The following is a 17,627-nucleotide window of genomic DNA, read 5'->3' on the forward strand; positions in this document are numbered from 1 at the left end:
TTCCAGGGAGTCTTCTCTTCTCATGAGGTGGCCAAAGTATTGGAGCCTCAGTTTCACGATCTGTCCTTCCAGTGAGCACTCAGGGCTGATTTCCTTAAGAATGGATAGGTTTGATCTTCTTGCAGTCCATGGGACTCTCAAGAGTCTCCTCCAGCACCATAATTCAAAAGCATCAATTCTTCGGCGAAAAGCCTTCTTTATGGTCCAGCTCTGACTTCCATACATCACTACTGGGAAAACCAGAGCTTTAACTATACGGGCCTTTGTTGGCAAGGTGATGTCTCTGCTTTTTAAGATGCTGTCTAGGTTTGTCATTGCTTTACTAATTAGATCCAGCAGAGAACACCTAGCTGACTTTCCTAGCTGGTTTCAGAGCAAGCATTCTGTATGAATACTCTAGTTCCTTACCTTTTTTAATCTGTTACAAAACCACTTCAGAATCAAAGAGAAAAACACTAATGGGCTTACGTTAATGCTAAATTTATGCTTCCAAATGGAGTATTGTACCTTTGTTTCACACAGAGAGACAAAGACACACACCACACACACACACACACACACGTGCAAATGTCATCCTTTACTGCCACATTAAAGATCATAGAAAACTAATCACATCATCATTTCTTGCTCTAGTTTGTATACAGTGCTCTTCAAATAGTTACAAAGGATTCTAACAGTGTCTTCTGTAATATGGATCCTGAACATTTGTTCAATATCAAAGTACCAGAAACCATTTATTTATTCCAAATTGAACATTATCATGGATTATAGCAAATCTTTGAAAATAAAAGCCCTTTTTTTTCCAAATTGAAAACTTGTAAAGTTGGACTACGGCCAGCCTCCCTGGAGTGGGAGTCCTATAATATTGAGGTTATGACACGTGACATCTCATGCCTGAGCTCAGAGACCTTCAAATCGTATTCCTACTTAGATGCTGGTAAATGTATCCTTCTGACTTTCCTTTCAGAATAGGGAAAGAAGCTCCGTGATTTCCTTGCTCTCAACTGCTGTGGTAATTACACAGTTGGCTTTGGGTCTAGCAATTTTGTGAGACATGTATGTACTTATTGTTACTGTTTACCCCAAGGCTATTTCAAAGAATCATTAAACGTAGTTCTAGGAAATGGATAAACCAGAGATATTGAAAATCCCAGTTCTAATCAAGTAAACATTTCAGATTACCAGATAAGACTATGATGTTTTTTTATCTTGCTCTGAACTTGCTCTCTCTACAGTGCAATAGCTATTATCATAGTCTCATTCTAAGCTCTTCCTACAAAGCCAGTTCAGACACTTCCTTTACCTCTAGCTGACCAAGGGCATTTGAGAACAAAGAAATGAAATGTCCTGTTCCCTGTTTCCCTTGCCTTCAGAAGTTTCTTGGAACTCCATTAGACCAGAAAATACCTTTTATAAATTTGAGTAAATTAGTGCCTACAAATAGTTAAGGATGGATGATCCTGTATAGCCAAAATATTAAGTATAGCCAAAATAACATAGATAGATAAATTAATGCATTTTTAAAGGGGAAATGGTCATCTGTTTAAATGCTGGCAAGTGTTCATAAAATTTTGGCATAGGGTTAAATCTTGATAAAATATAGACAATAATACTGATTCAGTTATTTGATTAATTTGAGGCTGTGTGTGATTTTAGAGCCAAAAGAAATTTATCTGAGTAAGCTCAGATTCCCTAAAGAATACCCAGTATGTCTGTTAAATCAATTTAGCAGAGGTAATAACTGGTGCTTCAAAATGCTACATTGTGGTATTTGTTAATTCCATTTTTACTTGATGAGGCCGAGTGGACAGCCTTATTTTCTGCTAGGGGCTGCATTGCCAGCAGTGAGCAGACCAAGAACCAATGGTGGGTGGAGCCAGAGACAAAAGTATTTTGGATTAACTAATCCAGAATAAAGAGCACCCTGTCTCAATTTTCACCATGGCTATGTCACATTGTAATTCCCAATTCTGTGCAAATCTGCTCAGAAGTCAGTCTCAGGTCTGATGGGGTTTTCCTCAAACAAATTATACTGTAGATTTTTTAAAAAAGCGCAACAGACCAGTGCTGCTCCTGTTGTGAGAACACCTAGATTTTTGGTGTTCACAGAGTGAGAGGGAGGGCTCCAGAGGGGTTCCGGAGAGCGTCCCGGGAGGGAGAGAAGCAGCCCATCTTCTGGGGAAGGAATTCAGCGTAGCACCAGTGGAGAAGGGGGGCAGATGGGGGAATCGGCGAGGTGGCTCCATGACTCCTCGGCGGAGACCAGCGGGGAGAGCACAGGTCCTCCGCTGCCCACACCCTCCCTGTGCAGAAGGCTTCCGCGCAGGGAGAGGAGGCGGCGACTAGGCGTCAAAGAGCTTCTTTGCTGGAAGAAGTTCAAGAAACACCCACTGACGGATTCTGCCAGCGATTGAGTGGCTGTCCGGACAGAAATGGTTCACCCAGGTAACCAGCCAGGTGTGGCGTCGATTTACGCACGAGCAACCCCTAGAACCATTACATTTATTTAATAATCTTCATGTGATGACCTCCAGGCTTTTAATGCTTGAAAGAAAAGAAAATTCATGTTTTTTCAACTTGGATGCAACTTTACTGTGCAGTCTAGAACCATCTTGATTTGTGGTACCCTATTGTAAACATTAAGGCTACTGGCTATAACTGAGCTACTGACTTTGGATGTGTTTTTTCAAAGTAGAACGCTTTCTCCGCCTCCAGATATTTTATTTCTTAGAAACAAATTGTTGGGTCATTATCTAATCATTTCCACTGCAGTCTTCCAAATATCAACTCAGAAGTCAGCCACACTGAGTTTTGCTTTCCTGATTCCTGTACCTGCAAGGACAAATTTTATATTGTAAACTGCCCTGAGATATTTGGATGAAGGGCAGCATAGAAATTTATTTATTTAATTAATTATGTTTTCTTTTTAATACATCTGTTTTGTGCAAAAACAGCTCTGCTGCACATAAGAGCTGTTTTTAAAATAAAAATATTGCGAACCTGCCTTCAGCAGCAACTGGTGGAAAAAAACAGGCATCATCCTTTGCTTTGAGCTTATAGAAAGAAAGTGAAAATTGTGGGTGCGACAATAGATGGCACTCAGCAAAATGTCACTGCACAAAAAGCCCACCCACACAATACACTTCAGTGTATCCACTGTCATGTCATGTGTGATTTTATATTGGATTTTCTCCCCTTTTTGGATTATCCACAAATTGGGAAAATCTGAATTTAGCAAGGGGAAAGTACAGACTCCCACTTGGATGAGGAGGACATTGTGTGGGTGCTTGCAATCAATCAATCAATCAATAAAAAAAACACAAACTGTTTCAAATCCATATTAAATGCCAATATGGATCAGCCTTTGTGCTTTTCCAGCATTGCCAGGAACATCTTTTTTCTTCTTCCATGGGGAAGGTTATCATCCAGCCTGGAGAACTGAAAAGGCTTACTACCCTTGTGTGACATTTTAGCTGGTCCTAATGAAGGTATTTCTCTACTGCTACTTTTGCATTTCCTGTGTTACTTTTTGGGAAGTTTGCTTCCTTATATATTCATGGGTCTAACAGCATTTTCCCATGTGAGACTTCCCTAATGCAGATGTGAAGCCTTCATGTCTAATGTCTGCAGTATATGTTTGATCTCTGTTCTGTTGCCCATGAACCATATCTGTGTGTGTCACAGTCAGGGTGAAAAAGTTGGATGGCACTTTCAACTTCGGAAGTAGTGGAAATGCTCTAACTCTTTCCCTCCCCCTTTCCATCCCGGTGATCATTTGGATCAAGTCAGGGCTCAAGACTAAGTGGGTGAACTCTCGAGAGTAGCGCCTCCTTTTGCTGACCGGCGCCTCCTTCACCAGGTGCCTTTCGAGCCCCGATGACTTTGGGGAGCGTGAAGGACCATTTCCCCGTTGCCTTGGAAGACGGGCTTCTTCCTCCTCTTCCCCTCGCGAGCCCCTCGCGGGGGCGTCCAGATTGAGTTATCTGACGTGTCCGGAGACTAGAAGCCGAGCTGCCCCCTCGCCCCCCCTTCTCTCTTGGGGCGCCTGGCAGGAGAGGCCGAGCTCCGCCGGGAGTCGCGGAGGCCGAGAGACTCTTCCTCGCACGAGAGGAGCATCAACCGGAAAGCCTGACCTCACTCGCTCGCTCGCTCGCTCTGTGTGTGTGTCGGGGCGGAGTCTGGCTCGGGGGGTTTCTGCCTGCCGGCGCCGCGGAGCGCAGAGCGGGGCGGGAAGAGCCGCGGGCAGGAGCGCCATGCCCCGTCCAAGGGCCGCGGAGAAGGCTCAGGATGAAACTGCTCGCGGGAGCTAAAATGGTAACGAGGCTTCCCTTTGAGGCAGCGACTCCTTCTTCCAGGAGCGGATTTGCTGAGGGCGAGCGGGGAGCGGACATGTCCTCCCTCTCCCCCGGCTGCCTCTTCAGGGAGCAATTTCAAGGATCTTTTCAGAACCTTTCCTGCCGCTGTGACTCGCAATTGTTAAAACGATGCTTCTCTGCAAACTAATGAACTTTTCTGTCGCTGCGCTCGGTGTGGGAAGGATGGGGGGGGGCGGGAAACAGCAGGAAAGGAAGCTGGCTGGACAAACTTTTTGATAAACGGGGGATATTTTCTTCCTTGGCCAGCCACAAAGAGCTGCTTAAATCTATATTAATCAACAAACCCAGAGGTTGTTGCAGAACAGATTTCCAATCCAGTTTAAGAGATGTTATGATAGTTTTTCCTCTCAGCTTTCTGGCATGTGTGACTTAAAAAACAAACAAACTTTGGTGGACATCACTAAGACAGATAACCCTTGCACATCCTGAAAAAATATTAAAATGAAGATTTACTGTAACTTACATGCCTGTTAGAGGACTATCTGTCTTTCTGAGTAATTAATTATTTTAAACGTGCAGCTATCTCTGCAGTGGTAAAAGTAATGATAATGCTAGTTGGTGGTAAGTCGGGAGCATTTCCTTATGAAAAGACATGGCAAAACTATTTGAAATATGTGCAGTCCTAGCCGATTGTGTGTGGTGGGGACGGGGAAAGCTAAGTGGAAACTCATGGTCTCCTGATAGCACAGGCCAGAAGGGCTTGCCAAGTGTATCCCAGAGATCAGCCTCCCTTGGCAAGTGTCTTGTCTTCGTCTGTGATCGTTGTATTTTGCTTTGTACCCCTTGTGCTGTGCAGTGAGCCCCCAGCAACAAGTTCTGCAGCTGTTGGTGGAAACAACCTGTTGTTGTTGTTTTAAGTCAAGCATTTGTTTTCTTCCTGCGGCAGAGCTCAATTCAGGATTGGGGTGAAGAGGTAGAGGAAGGCGCAGTTTACCATGTCACCCTCAAAAGAGTGCAGATTCAACAGGCTGCTAATAAAGGAGCAAGATGGCTAGGGGTGAGTAAAAAAATTAAAAATAAAATGTCAGATTGGCATCTTGTACAAATGCTTGGTGGACTTTGGAGTCCTGGTTGAAAGAGCTGAAGTTCAAGTGTACTCTGAAATGGTGCCAAAGCCTGATTTTAACATTAAAATTCTTGCTGGTTTCCTATGCATTTGGTTCTCCGTCTCTGAGCACAAGACCTGAAATTTAAGAATCTGGGTGAACTGTAGCATTGATGCAGCTTTTATACACACACACACACACACACAAAATCACCACCGTTGCAATGCATATAGGGATTTAAATTTGGGTTTCTCTTGTGTGTGTTTTTTAGAGAGGGGGGAATAGCTCAGTGGTTGTGTACAGGCTTTGCAGAAGGTTCCACATTCAAACCCTGGCATGTCGAGTTGGACGGTTTTCCGATGGCAGGGCTGGGACAAAGCTGGGCCAGAGACTTTAGAGAGCTGTTGCCAATCCAAGTACACTATTCTGGGCTAGGTAGACCAAGCGCCAGGTATAAAAAAGTTCCCATTTGTTTTGAACTGGATACTGCAGCATTCGCCAACCTGGTGCCCTCTAGCTGTTTTGTACTACAGCTTCCATCTGCCCCTGCCAGTGAAGGCTGGAATATAATATTCCTCCAGATAATGATATTGAGAACACAGTGATAAAGCCAGGCAGACTTTGGCCTTGCCAGTAGTTATAGGGGGAACTTCTGAGCTCCCCCCACCATGCAACCCCAAAGAAGAGTGGATATATGTGTAACTTCCTCTGCTCTTTCCATATTGCAGAGTTGGGCATTTTTATTTGTGCTTACACATCTGATGTGTAGAAAAGGCTACTCTTCTGCAGAAGTTTCAAGCCCGTGAAAATGCACAGCTACATTGTGCGAAGCCTTATATGGCGGGGGTGGGGACTCCAGTTCCCATCAGTCTCAGCTGGTATCGCTAATGGTCAGGGAGGATGGGGGTTGGAGTTCAGTGATATCTGGAAGAGCACCATGCCGGCTTCCCCTTAGGTTTTCAGTCTCTGCTCTGCTGGACTTGGTGAGAGCTTGTATTAAATGACAGCTTTCCAAGACCCACTGGCAGAGGAAGAGGTGTGCGGGGGGAGCGCACTGCCCCCGGCAGCACGATCCTGGTGGGGTGCCATCGCAGCTTGCCCCCCCCACCCATGCTGGGCGCCACGCCCCCACAGGCGGCACACCACGCCCCCGGACGTGCGCCACATCCCCGGGATGCCTGCTAGTCCCGCCCCTCCTTCTCTCCGCCTCCCGGTGTCAGAGCATGAAGTTCCGCCACTGCCAACACCAGCCATTGTTCTGGTAAAATGTATGATCTTTCTTAATGTTTCTTACCCTTTGGCATTAACAAGGCAGCCACTGCATATTGCTACACTTCAGTTATCCTGATGATTTTATAGAAACTGAGAATCTTCCCAATGGGATCGGTTGCTTTGGAATGATTACTGCTTGGGCCATGCCCCAAGTGCTCCACCCCCGTACCCACCGGACATGTCGGATGTCCATGCTCAAGTAAGGGTGTGTAAGACTTACTAATGCAGAGAGGCAACCTTGTGCAATATGTGCATGTAGTGCCCATATGAGAAAGGTATCTAATGTGAGGCTAGTCCAACAACATCTTAAGGGCCACAGGTCCTGCATTCCTTCCTGCCACAGAGTGATAGGCTATGTAGAGGCACCTTGTCTGGATATGGCTTATGTTATATTTTACAGTGAGGCTTGAATTATTTCCATCTTGGTATGTGGTGTTGTTTGTTGAAATGCAATTTTGGTTTCTTTGGTATTTTTATTGTCTTGTCCTGTAAGGTTTTAAGAAGCTTGGTTGCTTTAAGCTATCTCAAGTGTCCATTTCAAAAAAAGGCAGGAAATGAATAAATGCAATAATACATATTTAATCACTTGGAAGTTGCCTTGAGTGCAGTATAGCATAAAGTCGGTTTAGAAATTCTAAAAATAAAGATCTTATTTTCAAGCATTTGTTTATTGTGAATATAAAAAATGCCTTCTATGGGAAAGCTCAACAAAAATTAGCTTGGATTTTCAGTTCTGTGCATCTTTCTCTCTCCTTTTTAACATCTCTACCTGATAGATATTTTAGGGAACATTGGAACTTAAATACAATTCTTGTCAGGTGGACTACGTTATGAAGCAACATGGCCAGGCATTATTACCAAGTTCCCTCCAGTGCATCTAAGATAGTGCTGGGAATCACCCTCTCTCTTCATATTCCTAAGAAGTACACAGCGTTCTCAGATGAACAGATGACTTCAAATCTGCTTCCTTTGCAGTGGCAGGTTTCCCATCTTTGCCTCCTGCTTTTAAGAGGGATTGGTTGGGCGGGGGGATAAAATATTTGAATATTTGCCACAGATGACAGCTTTTGCTGGGGTAAAAGGCCATTGAGAGTGGCACTCTGTCCTGTAGCAGAATTTTAAAAAAAATACAAAGGAGGGAATTTTTAAAGACTGCTTTTGTCTTCTTTAATTCGGAGTCTTGGAGCACAGGATTGTGGGTCTGGTTCAGCATGAAGGGCCATGCTGGAAAGGCCTCTTGAAGCAAAGGGTGGTAGCTAATTTACATTCCAGTTATGGAACAATAGAATTGGCATGGACATTGTATATCACTGACAGTAGATAAATCTAGTCTTGAGACTGAGCCTCAAATCCAGCTTTTTGTGTGTGTTGGAGGATTGAAGCCATCCACCCCAGTAGGCTTCCAAACTAGGCTCAACAACATATCTGATAGATGTTGATAGCTACTGTTCAGTTCTGTGGAAGAAGGAGAGAGTGGATGACAAAACATGGTGGGGTGTGGAAGCACCTCTGCTCCTTGCATACAGTCAGAATGAGATAAGTTGCATTTCTCCTGCTTTCACGGTGACAGGATTTCATAGGAACACGGGAAGCTGCCTTAAACCAGGTCAAACCATTGGTTCACCTATAGAGCTGCATGGAGATGCCAGGGACATTTTGCATGCAAAGCATGTGCTCTACCACTGAGCTAGGACCCTCCCAGTGTTTGCTAAAGGAGAGAAAGGAGCCCAGCATGGCCAACACACTTGTGAACTGGGGGGGGGGGGATATAATGTTTTCTTTTCAGCTGTGGCAGCAATACTCTTAGTTAGCAGCAGGAGTTGCTCTACATAGTGCACTCTTTCTAAACAGAGATGCATTTGCTCATGTGGGTTCTATTTCATGGTCCTGGCAGTGACAACGACAGAACTGGAACCATGACAGAAAAGGGAAGCCCAGTTGGCTTTGCAATGTATATATGATTCTGCTTTGTGGAGAAGAAACTGTTTGCTTTCTTCAAAAATCAGCAAGCCCTAAACAGAAAGCAGGCGGAATGCTAGTTTTTTGTTTTATTTTGGAGCCAGTTTAATTGTCATAGTGATGAACTTGCACAATTAAAAGGACATGAAAAACATGCCCAGGGAAAAAAAAAAAAGAAACCTCTAAGGCATTGGAGAACTTAGCAGTGGGGTGCAGCAGCAGCAGCAGACTTTATGGGCTTGGAAAGGTAGTCAGTGCCAATAGGCTAGTTTTACCCAAAACAATTCTGGTGCTGAGGGATGGAAAATGAAAAGCTGGGTACTGGCAGCCTGATCAAATCCTTTAATTAGGCTAGCCAGTGTGGCACCTCCTCGTGTGAGTGGACTCCAGTCCTCACTAGCCCCAACTTGCAGAGCCAATGGTCAGGGCTTATGGGAGTTGTAGTCCAGCAATATTGGAAAGGTGCCCTGCTGGCTACCCCTCCTTTTGGACTGTGGACAGGGGAAGAGACTATGGATGTGCCCTCCCTCTCTCAGAGCTTGGCTATACTTCTTTTTTTAAATGATCTTTATTGGTTTTACATATAATCACATTACAAAGCACCATATCCTCTTATTTTATCTCCTTGGCTCAACTAAGCCTAACAACTTCCCTTACATTTCGCTTCGTTTCCTATCCTTCTAATATCATTATCTAAAATATTATATTACTCAACCTGAATAGTTGGCAGTTTCATCTTACAAATCTTCAGATAACCCTGCTAATGATGTTAATTGCTTACAGTTGTCTTTCAAATATAATATAAATTTGTTCCAGTCCTTTTGGAATGCTTGGTCTCGCTGGTGCCAGATTCTTTCCCCCAGTTTCACCAGTTTTGCAAAGTCCATCAGCCTCATCTTCCACTCTTCTTTCATTGGTAACTCCTGTTGTTTCCATCTTTCGGCTAACAAAATTCTTGCCACAGTTGTTGCATAGAAGCACATTTTTTTATCTTGTCTCGGTATCTCTCTACCCACAATACCCAATAAAAAAAGCTTCTGGTTTTTTAACAAAAGTGTTTTTAAACATTTTCTTTAGCTCATTATATATAATTTCCCGGAAAGTTTTTACCTCTTTACATGTCCACCACATATGGTAAAAAGTACCTTCCTTTTCCCTACATTTCCAACATTCATTTTTTGTTCTATACATTTTGGCTAGTTTAACTGGTATTAAATACCACCTATACATCATTTTCATAACATTTTCTTTAAGCGTACTGAATGCTGTAAAATTAAAACCTTCATTTCATAACCTTTCCCATTCTTCTAACTGTTTATTATGTCCAATATCTTTACTGATTTTACCTCCTCATCTTTAGTATGCCATTCCAATAATAATATATACACTTCATTTATCTGATGATAATGCAACCAATCGATCACTAATTCTTTTATTTCCTCATATACTTCTACTCGCCCTGAGTGAAGCAGTTAAGAGTTTACACATACCACATAAAAATACTGCCATTTTTCTGCACAATGCACCAAATTCAACCAGTCCCTTTCCCTGGTGAGGTGGAGCACAGGAGCTTAAATTTCAGAAGTCAGGGCAGCTTGGGGCGGGGGAAGCAAAAAGGGGCGATGAAAGTGGTGGGAACAAGAGCACGGCATGTCAGGATGATGCTGACTGAGAAAGAGATGGGAGTGAAGAAGAAAATAATAGATTTCTGAGGCAGCGGCTGCTTCTAGGAAGGCAGAGGCAGTGCACTTCATGGTAGGAAACCCCTCTGCTGTTGGTATAGAAAACCCAGCTCCTTTTCTCCCACAGTTCAGAATAATAGGAGAAACGCAAAGTCTAGGATGGTGACTGATGGGATCAGCAACCTCTAGTCCCTCAGCAATATCCATCACCCTGAAAAGTGTGACCTAGACCCCAGCGGCCAACTCAGAGGAAGGTCTTTCTGCAGACCTGCAGGCCCACTCCACACCCATCTCAAAGCAGTCTTCCAGTAAAATGAGTTGCAGACAAGTGTTGCAGTTAAAGGCATGTTGCTGGTTTGGATAGCTCTAGCACTTAATGCTTCTATGCTGTCAGCAAATCTAGCTTAAAAATGGGAACTATTACTTTGTACATGGGTCAGCAGGAATATTTTTCTGCACCAGGAAGCTTAATGTTGGTTCTTTGCAATGTTTCACTTTTTAGGTCTCCAAGATCTACAAGAAAGACCCAGTAAACAATTGCCATAACATTTGTAACTAAGAACCTATACTTGAGTTGGCTTATTCTCCCCCCGCATCTCCAATCAGTTTTCCTTTGTGTCTTGTTCTTCTAGAGCTGGGATGTCCAACTCCCAAGAGACTGCAATCTACTCACAGAAAACAGAAAATAAAACTGGCAGGGTTCAGGTCAAAGTTGTTGAGCTTTTTTAAGGGAGGAAAGTTGCATTTTAGGGGGGTTCAGGCAAAAGCTTTTGAGCTTTTTGGGGGGAGGAAAGCCCCATTATTAAAGGGGAAATGTCAGGGGAAAGGGGATTAGTCGATCACCAAAAGATTGCTATGAAAACAATCTGCCTCACAGTGAAAACTCCGCCTTCTGTTCCAGCGATCCTGCAGGGCGGGGAGAGGGGCTGGCTGCTATGAGGCAAAGGAAAAGGAGCCCGCAATCGACAGTGATCAACCGGAACCTTCCGGGGATCGACCAGTCGATCCCGATCGACCTATTGGGCAGCCCTGTTCTAGAGTGTAAGCCTTGCTCATAGTGATCCATAAGCCACTCTGGCAGCCTTTTGGGGCTGACTGACTGATTTGAACAATTGTTCTCACACTCAATCTATCAACCAATGGCCCTGCTGCCTCAGGCCAAATGCTCATTGAGTTTAGCATTTTGTTCCTCAGGGCCATCTTTACCTGGGGGGGTGCAAGGGGTGCGGGGCACCCAGGCGCCGAATTCTGAGGGGTGCCAAATGTATTCTGCCCCCCCAAAATGTATACCTACTTTATACTGGACCCTCTTGATTGGCGGCAGTGAAAAGCAATGGAGCAAAAGTCCCCCCCATCGCTCTGTTACTCGGTAGCATCAAATATTCCTGACGAGTCAGGAAACAAAAGCAGTTATTTTGGCTGTGCCGTTGTTACAGGTGAGCGATTTACCTCCCCCCAAAAAGGTCAACAACTTTGAGTTTGTCCCCCCCAAAAAAAATTGTGGCCTGCTAAACTAAGTTTGTGGGTGCTGGGCGGATCTTTGCACCCCGGCGGCACATATGCCAAAGACGGCCCTCTTGTTCCTCCAGTGGCCAACAAGATGCCCATTGGAAGCCTGTCAGAAAGACAGAGCACAGGAGCCGCCTCCCTCTTGGGAGCCACAGCTCACCCAGACTTCCACTTGTCCTGCTGCTTTCCCCCAGGAAAACCCTATTTTACCACTGAACTGGAGCAAACATCCGTTGAGTTTTCCGCTGATGGACATTTGCTCCAATTCAGCACTAAAGAGTGGGTTTTCCTGGGGGAAGCGCAGGGCGGACAGAAACCTCTCGGACCTTTTAGGCACAGACAAGCAACACTGGATGAGCCGTTGAGGCATATTGCCTCTAGCACTGGAGGCAATAGAGAGAGAGCCATTGTGACGAGTAGCTACTGGCAGCTTTATACTCCATGAATTCTGAAAGCCCCTTTTAAAGCTGCGCTTCTTAGTAGCAAATTCCATAGCTGAACTATATGTTGTTCAATGAAGTATTTTTTTTCACCTGCCCTGAATCTCCCCTCATTCAGTCTTATTAGATGAACCCATATTCTAGGATTATGAGAGAGAGAGAGAGAGAGAGAGAGAGAGAGACCTCTTCCTATCCACTTTCTCCACACCAGGTGTCATTTTATGTACTTCTGCCATGTCCCCCATTATTACTCACCTTTTTTCAAAAAATAGAACATTACCTCTGTTGCTCCAGCCACTTGATCATTTTGTTTTCTTTTTGGCACCTTTTCCAGCTCTATTTTATCCTTTTTGAGCTGCTTTGAATAGAACTGTACACAGTATTCCAAGTGTAGTTGCACTGTAGATTTGTAGAAGGGCATTATGGCATTCACAGTTTTAATTTTGATCCCTTTCTTAACGATCCCAAACTTGAAATTTGCCCTTTTCACCAGATCGCTTTCCTGTTCAGTCACTGTCAGCTCATGTCCAATCAGCATATATATTAAATAAGGATCTATTTGCCCCAGTGTTTGTCACTTTGCACTTGCTTACGCTGAACCACATTTGCCCTTTTAATGTCCATTGATGTAGTTTTGAGAGACCCTGGAAATCTTTCAGCCTAAATAATTTGGTCATAAGATGCCTTCTGTGATTATAGATTGTTAGAAACTCCCCTCCCCCTGCATTGTATATGTTGTGACGTGGGGTTTGTGATTTCAGCTCTCTTGACATAATATGCTGGAGACAGTTCTCTAGTAATACTTCTTTATTCAAGCAAACAAGATTGAGACTGAGGAGGGGAAAGCTACATTTATAGGGACAGGGAACTAACTAGAAAGGATACATTTTGGAGAGAACAATATCAGGCAATCACAGTCCTGCCTTTTGGAGGAAACCAATAAGACAGAAGATCCAAATACAGCAGCTTAAATGAACCAATAGTAGCTGTACCCTCTGGAACCAAAAGGCAGTTACTTTACCCTAATGCAAATACAGACAATAATAATACAGATATAAAATCCTTTGACTCAATACACAACAGTATATACAGAATATCTGTGGGAATCTGCTTTATTGCACTGATCTGTGTTGATACGTAATGGAAATGGGTTCATGACTTCTCACTGCTGTAGAAGAGCAAAATTAATTGTTTAATGCTGCTACATTGGTAACTTAAGGCAGATGGTCCCACAGTAACAAAAAAATAGTGTATGTATAATTGGGTATTAGTTGCTTTCCAGAAGGGGGTGTACATCAGCCACGAGATTCGACTTGTTTCTGTAGCTTTGAGAAGCTGCTTAATCTGTTTTGGAGGAGTTCTGTGTCTTTCCACTTGTTATTTGGGACTGTTATTTGAACAATAGATCATTTAAAAACAAAGTTCAGTTTTATCCCAATTTACTAAGATGAGGAACTGAAAAATAGTTATACCTTTTCCCCTTTTCACAAAAGTTGATAAAATTTGTAGGCATAGCAGCCCTTCCAGATTGGATCCCCTCCTAAATGAATAGACTAAATCAGGGGTCCTCAAACTATGGCCTGCGGGCTAAATCCAGCCTGTCCTGCAGGGGCGAACAAAGAGGGGGCAGGGGGCGGCCTACAGCGAGCGGCAAAGTGGCGGTGAAGCGTTCTGACTGAATGCAACGAAAGCATTCAGCAACAACTCCGTGCGCGGCCTAATCATAATCTCATAGTTTCCTGCTAAGGCAGAGGGGTGTCTCGGCGTCCCTCCCTCCTCCTGTGTTTCGAGCGTTCCGCTGAACTTTGACCCCTCCGCCTTCCCGTAGTTGCCAGCCGAGGTGTGGTGCTACAACCCCTTTGGCTCTGGACTTGTCGTAGGCGCAGCCACGCCGCTTAGTCCTCAGAGCCCCCTCGGCCCACGGGCGCCTCCTGCAGAGAGGCAGGGGCTGCGTGGGGCCTGGATCACCATGGCAGCTCAAGGGCGGGATCCCATGGGCTGGAGGCAGAGGCCCCGGGCGGAGAGAATGGGCAGCCTCTCCCGACAAGCAGCCAGCCCTTGCAACAGGAGGAGGAGAAAGAGGCACGGGGACCTGCCTTATACTGAGCCAGACCATTGCTCAGTATTGCCTACCCAGGCGGGCAGCAGCACTCCAGAGTTTCATGCAGGAGGCTCACCCAGCGCCACCTGGGGATGCCAGGGGTTGAATTTGGGACTGCTGCTGAGCATTTATTTAGTTATTTAGTTATTTGTAATTGAATTTATATACCGCCCTATACTTGGAGGTCTCAGGGTGGTTCACAGAACGAAATCAAAATCTAAAACCACAATATGTATATAATCAAAATAAAGACAACAACCCAATAACATCTCCCCCCCCCCCAAAAAAGAACCACATTTAAAAAGGGCACAGGATGTCAATCAAATCAACTCAAAGCCTGGCTAAAATGGAACGTTTTTGCCTGGTGCCTAAAGGTGTATAATGAAGGGACCCTTTTTAAAAAAAACTATAGTCCGGCCACCAACAGTGTCTGAGGGCCAGTGAACTGGCCCCCTGTTTAAAAAGTTTGAGGACACCTGGACTAAATGAATGCAAGGTAGAGGAGGGAGCCTGCCATTTTGCAATGTGTAATGAGCAGGGGAGCGCATCATTTTGTGGATAGGTGTGTTTTCAAAGTATATAAATATATTTGTATATTGTATTCCATTTTCATCTCTGAAAAGATATTGGAGGGCATTACTTCCCACCACAGACCCTCATGGCCCCCTTGAGTGCACACTGGTCGTGAGAATAGCAACCAGATTTGCCCTTTTGTAACTTAGTGTGCCGTGTTTTTCCAAACTTCCTGGAGATACCATTTAAATCTCTGTTAAGGGTTGACTCAGCCTTGATTTCTGCTGAGACAGGCTATTTCATTTTCTTTCATTTTGACGTTGACACTTGGTAGCAAGTGGTAGCTTTCCTTTGCAGCTATGAATAAATAAAGGAGCGTCCAGCCTCCTTGTCCCACCCATCCCTTTACCGTCCCTTCTTACCTAATCCCTCTTCAGTTCCCTTATCCTCTCTTTCTTGATGAGACTGGTGCTGCTTACTAGTTCCCAGGTGCTGCTCATTCAGTTCTCTTTCAGACTTTTGTGTGAATAAAGAAGGGGCTTGGAACTAGGAACCAACTTTTCACTCCCATTCTTTACTGCAGAGTATGGGTGGACATGCATCCTACTTTGCAGAGGGCATTCCTCTGTCTGAAGGGCTGCCTGGTCCAAGGTCAGTATTAAATAATGGTTAGAAGGGAAAGTAGGAAGGGCCTTGAAATGATCCATCAGCCACAAGGGCTTACCTAGGGGTTGGATAGATTGCCACATCCCCAGCGAGGTGCAAAAATTGTGCCTCTCCACTCTGCCTGCCCACCCATGTGCTCGCTGGGCTGTACCTCCACTGCTCTGGGCAGCTGGCAAGGTGCACAGGCCCCTCTGGGTTTCTTGGCGGAAGAATCCAGTCCCTGGTGTTGCTGTCTCAGCAGCCCTGTGGGGGCTATTAAGAGTGTGAATGGAATGCCCAGCAGGCCTCTGAGGGAAGAAAGATGGAGGGAGTGGGCAGCAAGAGTTGTAGGAGGAGGAAACAGGAGGGAGGAGGCAGAAGGGAAAGAAGTGAACAGAAGAAAGCCAGCAGACAGGTAGACCAGTGGAGGAGGAGAGGCTGAGTAGAGCAGAGCAGCCATGGAGGAAGTCACTGGTGGAAAACAAAAGGCAATGAACAGCAAACGTTTTGAGTTTCTGATCTGTGGTCTCCCCCAGCTTCAGAGGCACTGATACCAAGGGAGTGAGGGATGCCTCTGCTCAGCAGTTAGCATCTACGTGGCGAAATGACCAGTTGGGCACACAGGTCACCAGCTCACACTCATCCCCATCACAGTGAGGTGTATTGTAATGCTAGTTATATTCTAGCAATGATTTTCTAAATTTTGTATCTATACATATGAATTACAGATATAATGCAGGTCTGTGTCCTCTTTTGTCATCTGCATTGCCTCTTTTTTGGATGATACCTAAGTGGCCACCCCCCTGTAGGGGGGGCACTCCCTGGCTCTCACTCAACCCACCAACATCCCTTTAGTGCTCAGTTTCCTGTCCCGCTTCTCTCAAACTCTACCATCATAAAAATTATTTTCTCTTCACTCCCCATCTCCCCCAGGCCCCATAATTAATGGCAGTCACTCACTCACATGGGAAAACACTGAGAGAAGGACACTGGAGTAGAGACTAGGCTTATTCCTTGTTTCTATCTGCATAGTCCTATTCCGGGTTCTGTTTCTTGTTCACACTAGAATGTGATGGAATGTTGAGAACTGACTTTTCATACAGCACAATGCTCCATTTTTATTTTGGCAGAGCGTGTTCGCTTGAGTATTGAAAAGCTTGTAGCTGTGAGCTGTTTTGTCCCTGGATGAGAGCACACATATTTGTACTGTAATGTCCATGGATGAATTTGGCCAGCTTTTTCTTTTGGCTCTTGGCTAGAGATGTTTTCTTTCTTCCATACAGTTCCTCGCCTTCAGAAAGCATCCAAAGAGATATGTCCCAGGGGTCTCATTATGGGAAAAGGATATGCAAAAACAGAACCATCTTAAACACTTCTGCCATACATACAAGTGAAGCAATTTTTTTTCCTTCCTGGTGGTTATTAGAAGACTCTTTAGCTGAGGTCATGAACATTGTAAGGCCTGCCAAGAGCAAAAATGCTTGCAAGTTATAGCATTCCCCTCTCCCCCAATAAATGAGTTGATACATAAATCCAGATTCCTGAGCTGTTGTTTCAGCCATATTTCTGGTTTTATTCTGTGTAGAATCTTTTTTCTTTTCTTTTTCTTTTTGTTTGTTGTGTAACATTTCGTATTGTAGAAGTTTGTTTCTCTTTTTCTCTGGAAATAGAGAACAGCATAGATACTCATTTTCTCCCTTCCTATAATTGATGAGCAACTTTTAAGGAGGATGACTTCAGGTCACACGTCCCTTCTTTTCTTGAGGGCAGATGCAATCTAATTTACTGTGTATCTCTGCTTTTTAAATGTCTTCGTTTTAAGAAGGCTGGTGATTGGCTTCTTATAGCTGGTAAGATCAGTTGTTAAATGAGCACACTGCTTAATCCAATTTATGGTGCAACTTTTTTTTATTTTAAAAAATACATTTTGGAAAGGAATTTAGACTAGTACAAGTCCACATTTCCAAGCATGGCCATCTCAGTGGGACTTGTGGGGCATTATCCACCCCTTCCCTGTTTGGGCCATGAAGTGCATATGCTCAGTTTTTGCACTGGAACAAAAAATGCCTCAGTGCCTAGGAGGC

At 44.4% G+C, this 17,627-nt stretch overlaps 1 protein-coding gene across 4 annotated transcripts in view; it reads left to right on the top strand.

Moving 5' to 3' along the window:
* RGL1 (ral guanine nucleotide dissociation stimulator like 1) overlaps nucleotides 1-17,627 on the top strand; it is a 120,427-nt gene that overhangs the window by 26,183 nt on the left and 76,617 nt on the right. The window contains exons 1-2 of one of the 4 annotated variants that reach the window (XM_081915081.1): nucleotides 4,228-4,314; nucleotides 5,263-5,373. The exons of 1 other annotated variant lie outside the window; for it this stretch is intronic. In XM_081915081.1, coding sequence (XP_081771207.1) covers nucleotides 4,288-4,314; nucleotides 5,263-5,373 — 138 coding nt within the window. In that variant the 5' untranslated portion in view covers nucleotides 4,228-4,287. Of the gene's footprint in view, nucleotides 1-4,227; nucleotides 4,315-5,262; nucleotides 5,374-17,627 lie in introns of those variants that run through there. 2 more of the 4 variants (XM_081915080.1, XM_081915083.1) reach the window with 2 other exon arrangements.

Source organism: Podarcis melisellensis (genome assembly GCF_964234715.1).
Source record: "Podarcis melisellensis genome assembly, chromosome: 6".
NCBI lineage: Eukaryota > Metazoa > Chordata > Lepidosauria > Squamata > Lacertidae > Podarcis > Podarcis melisellensis.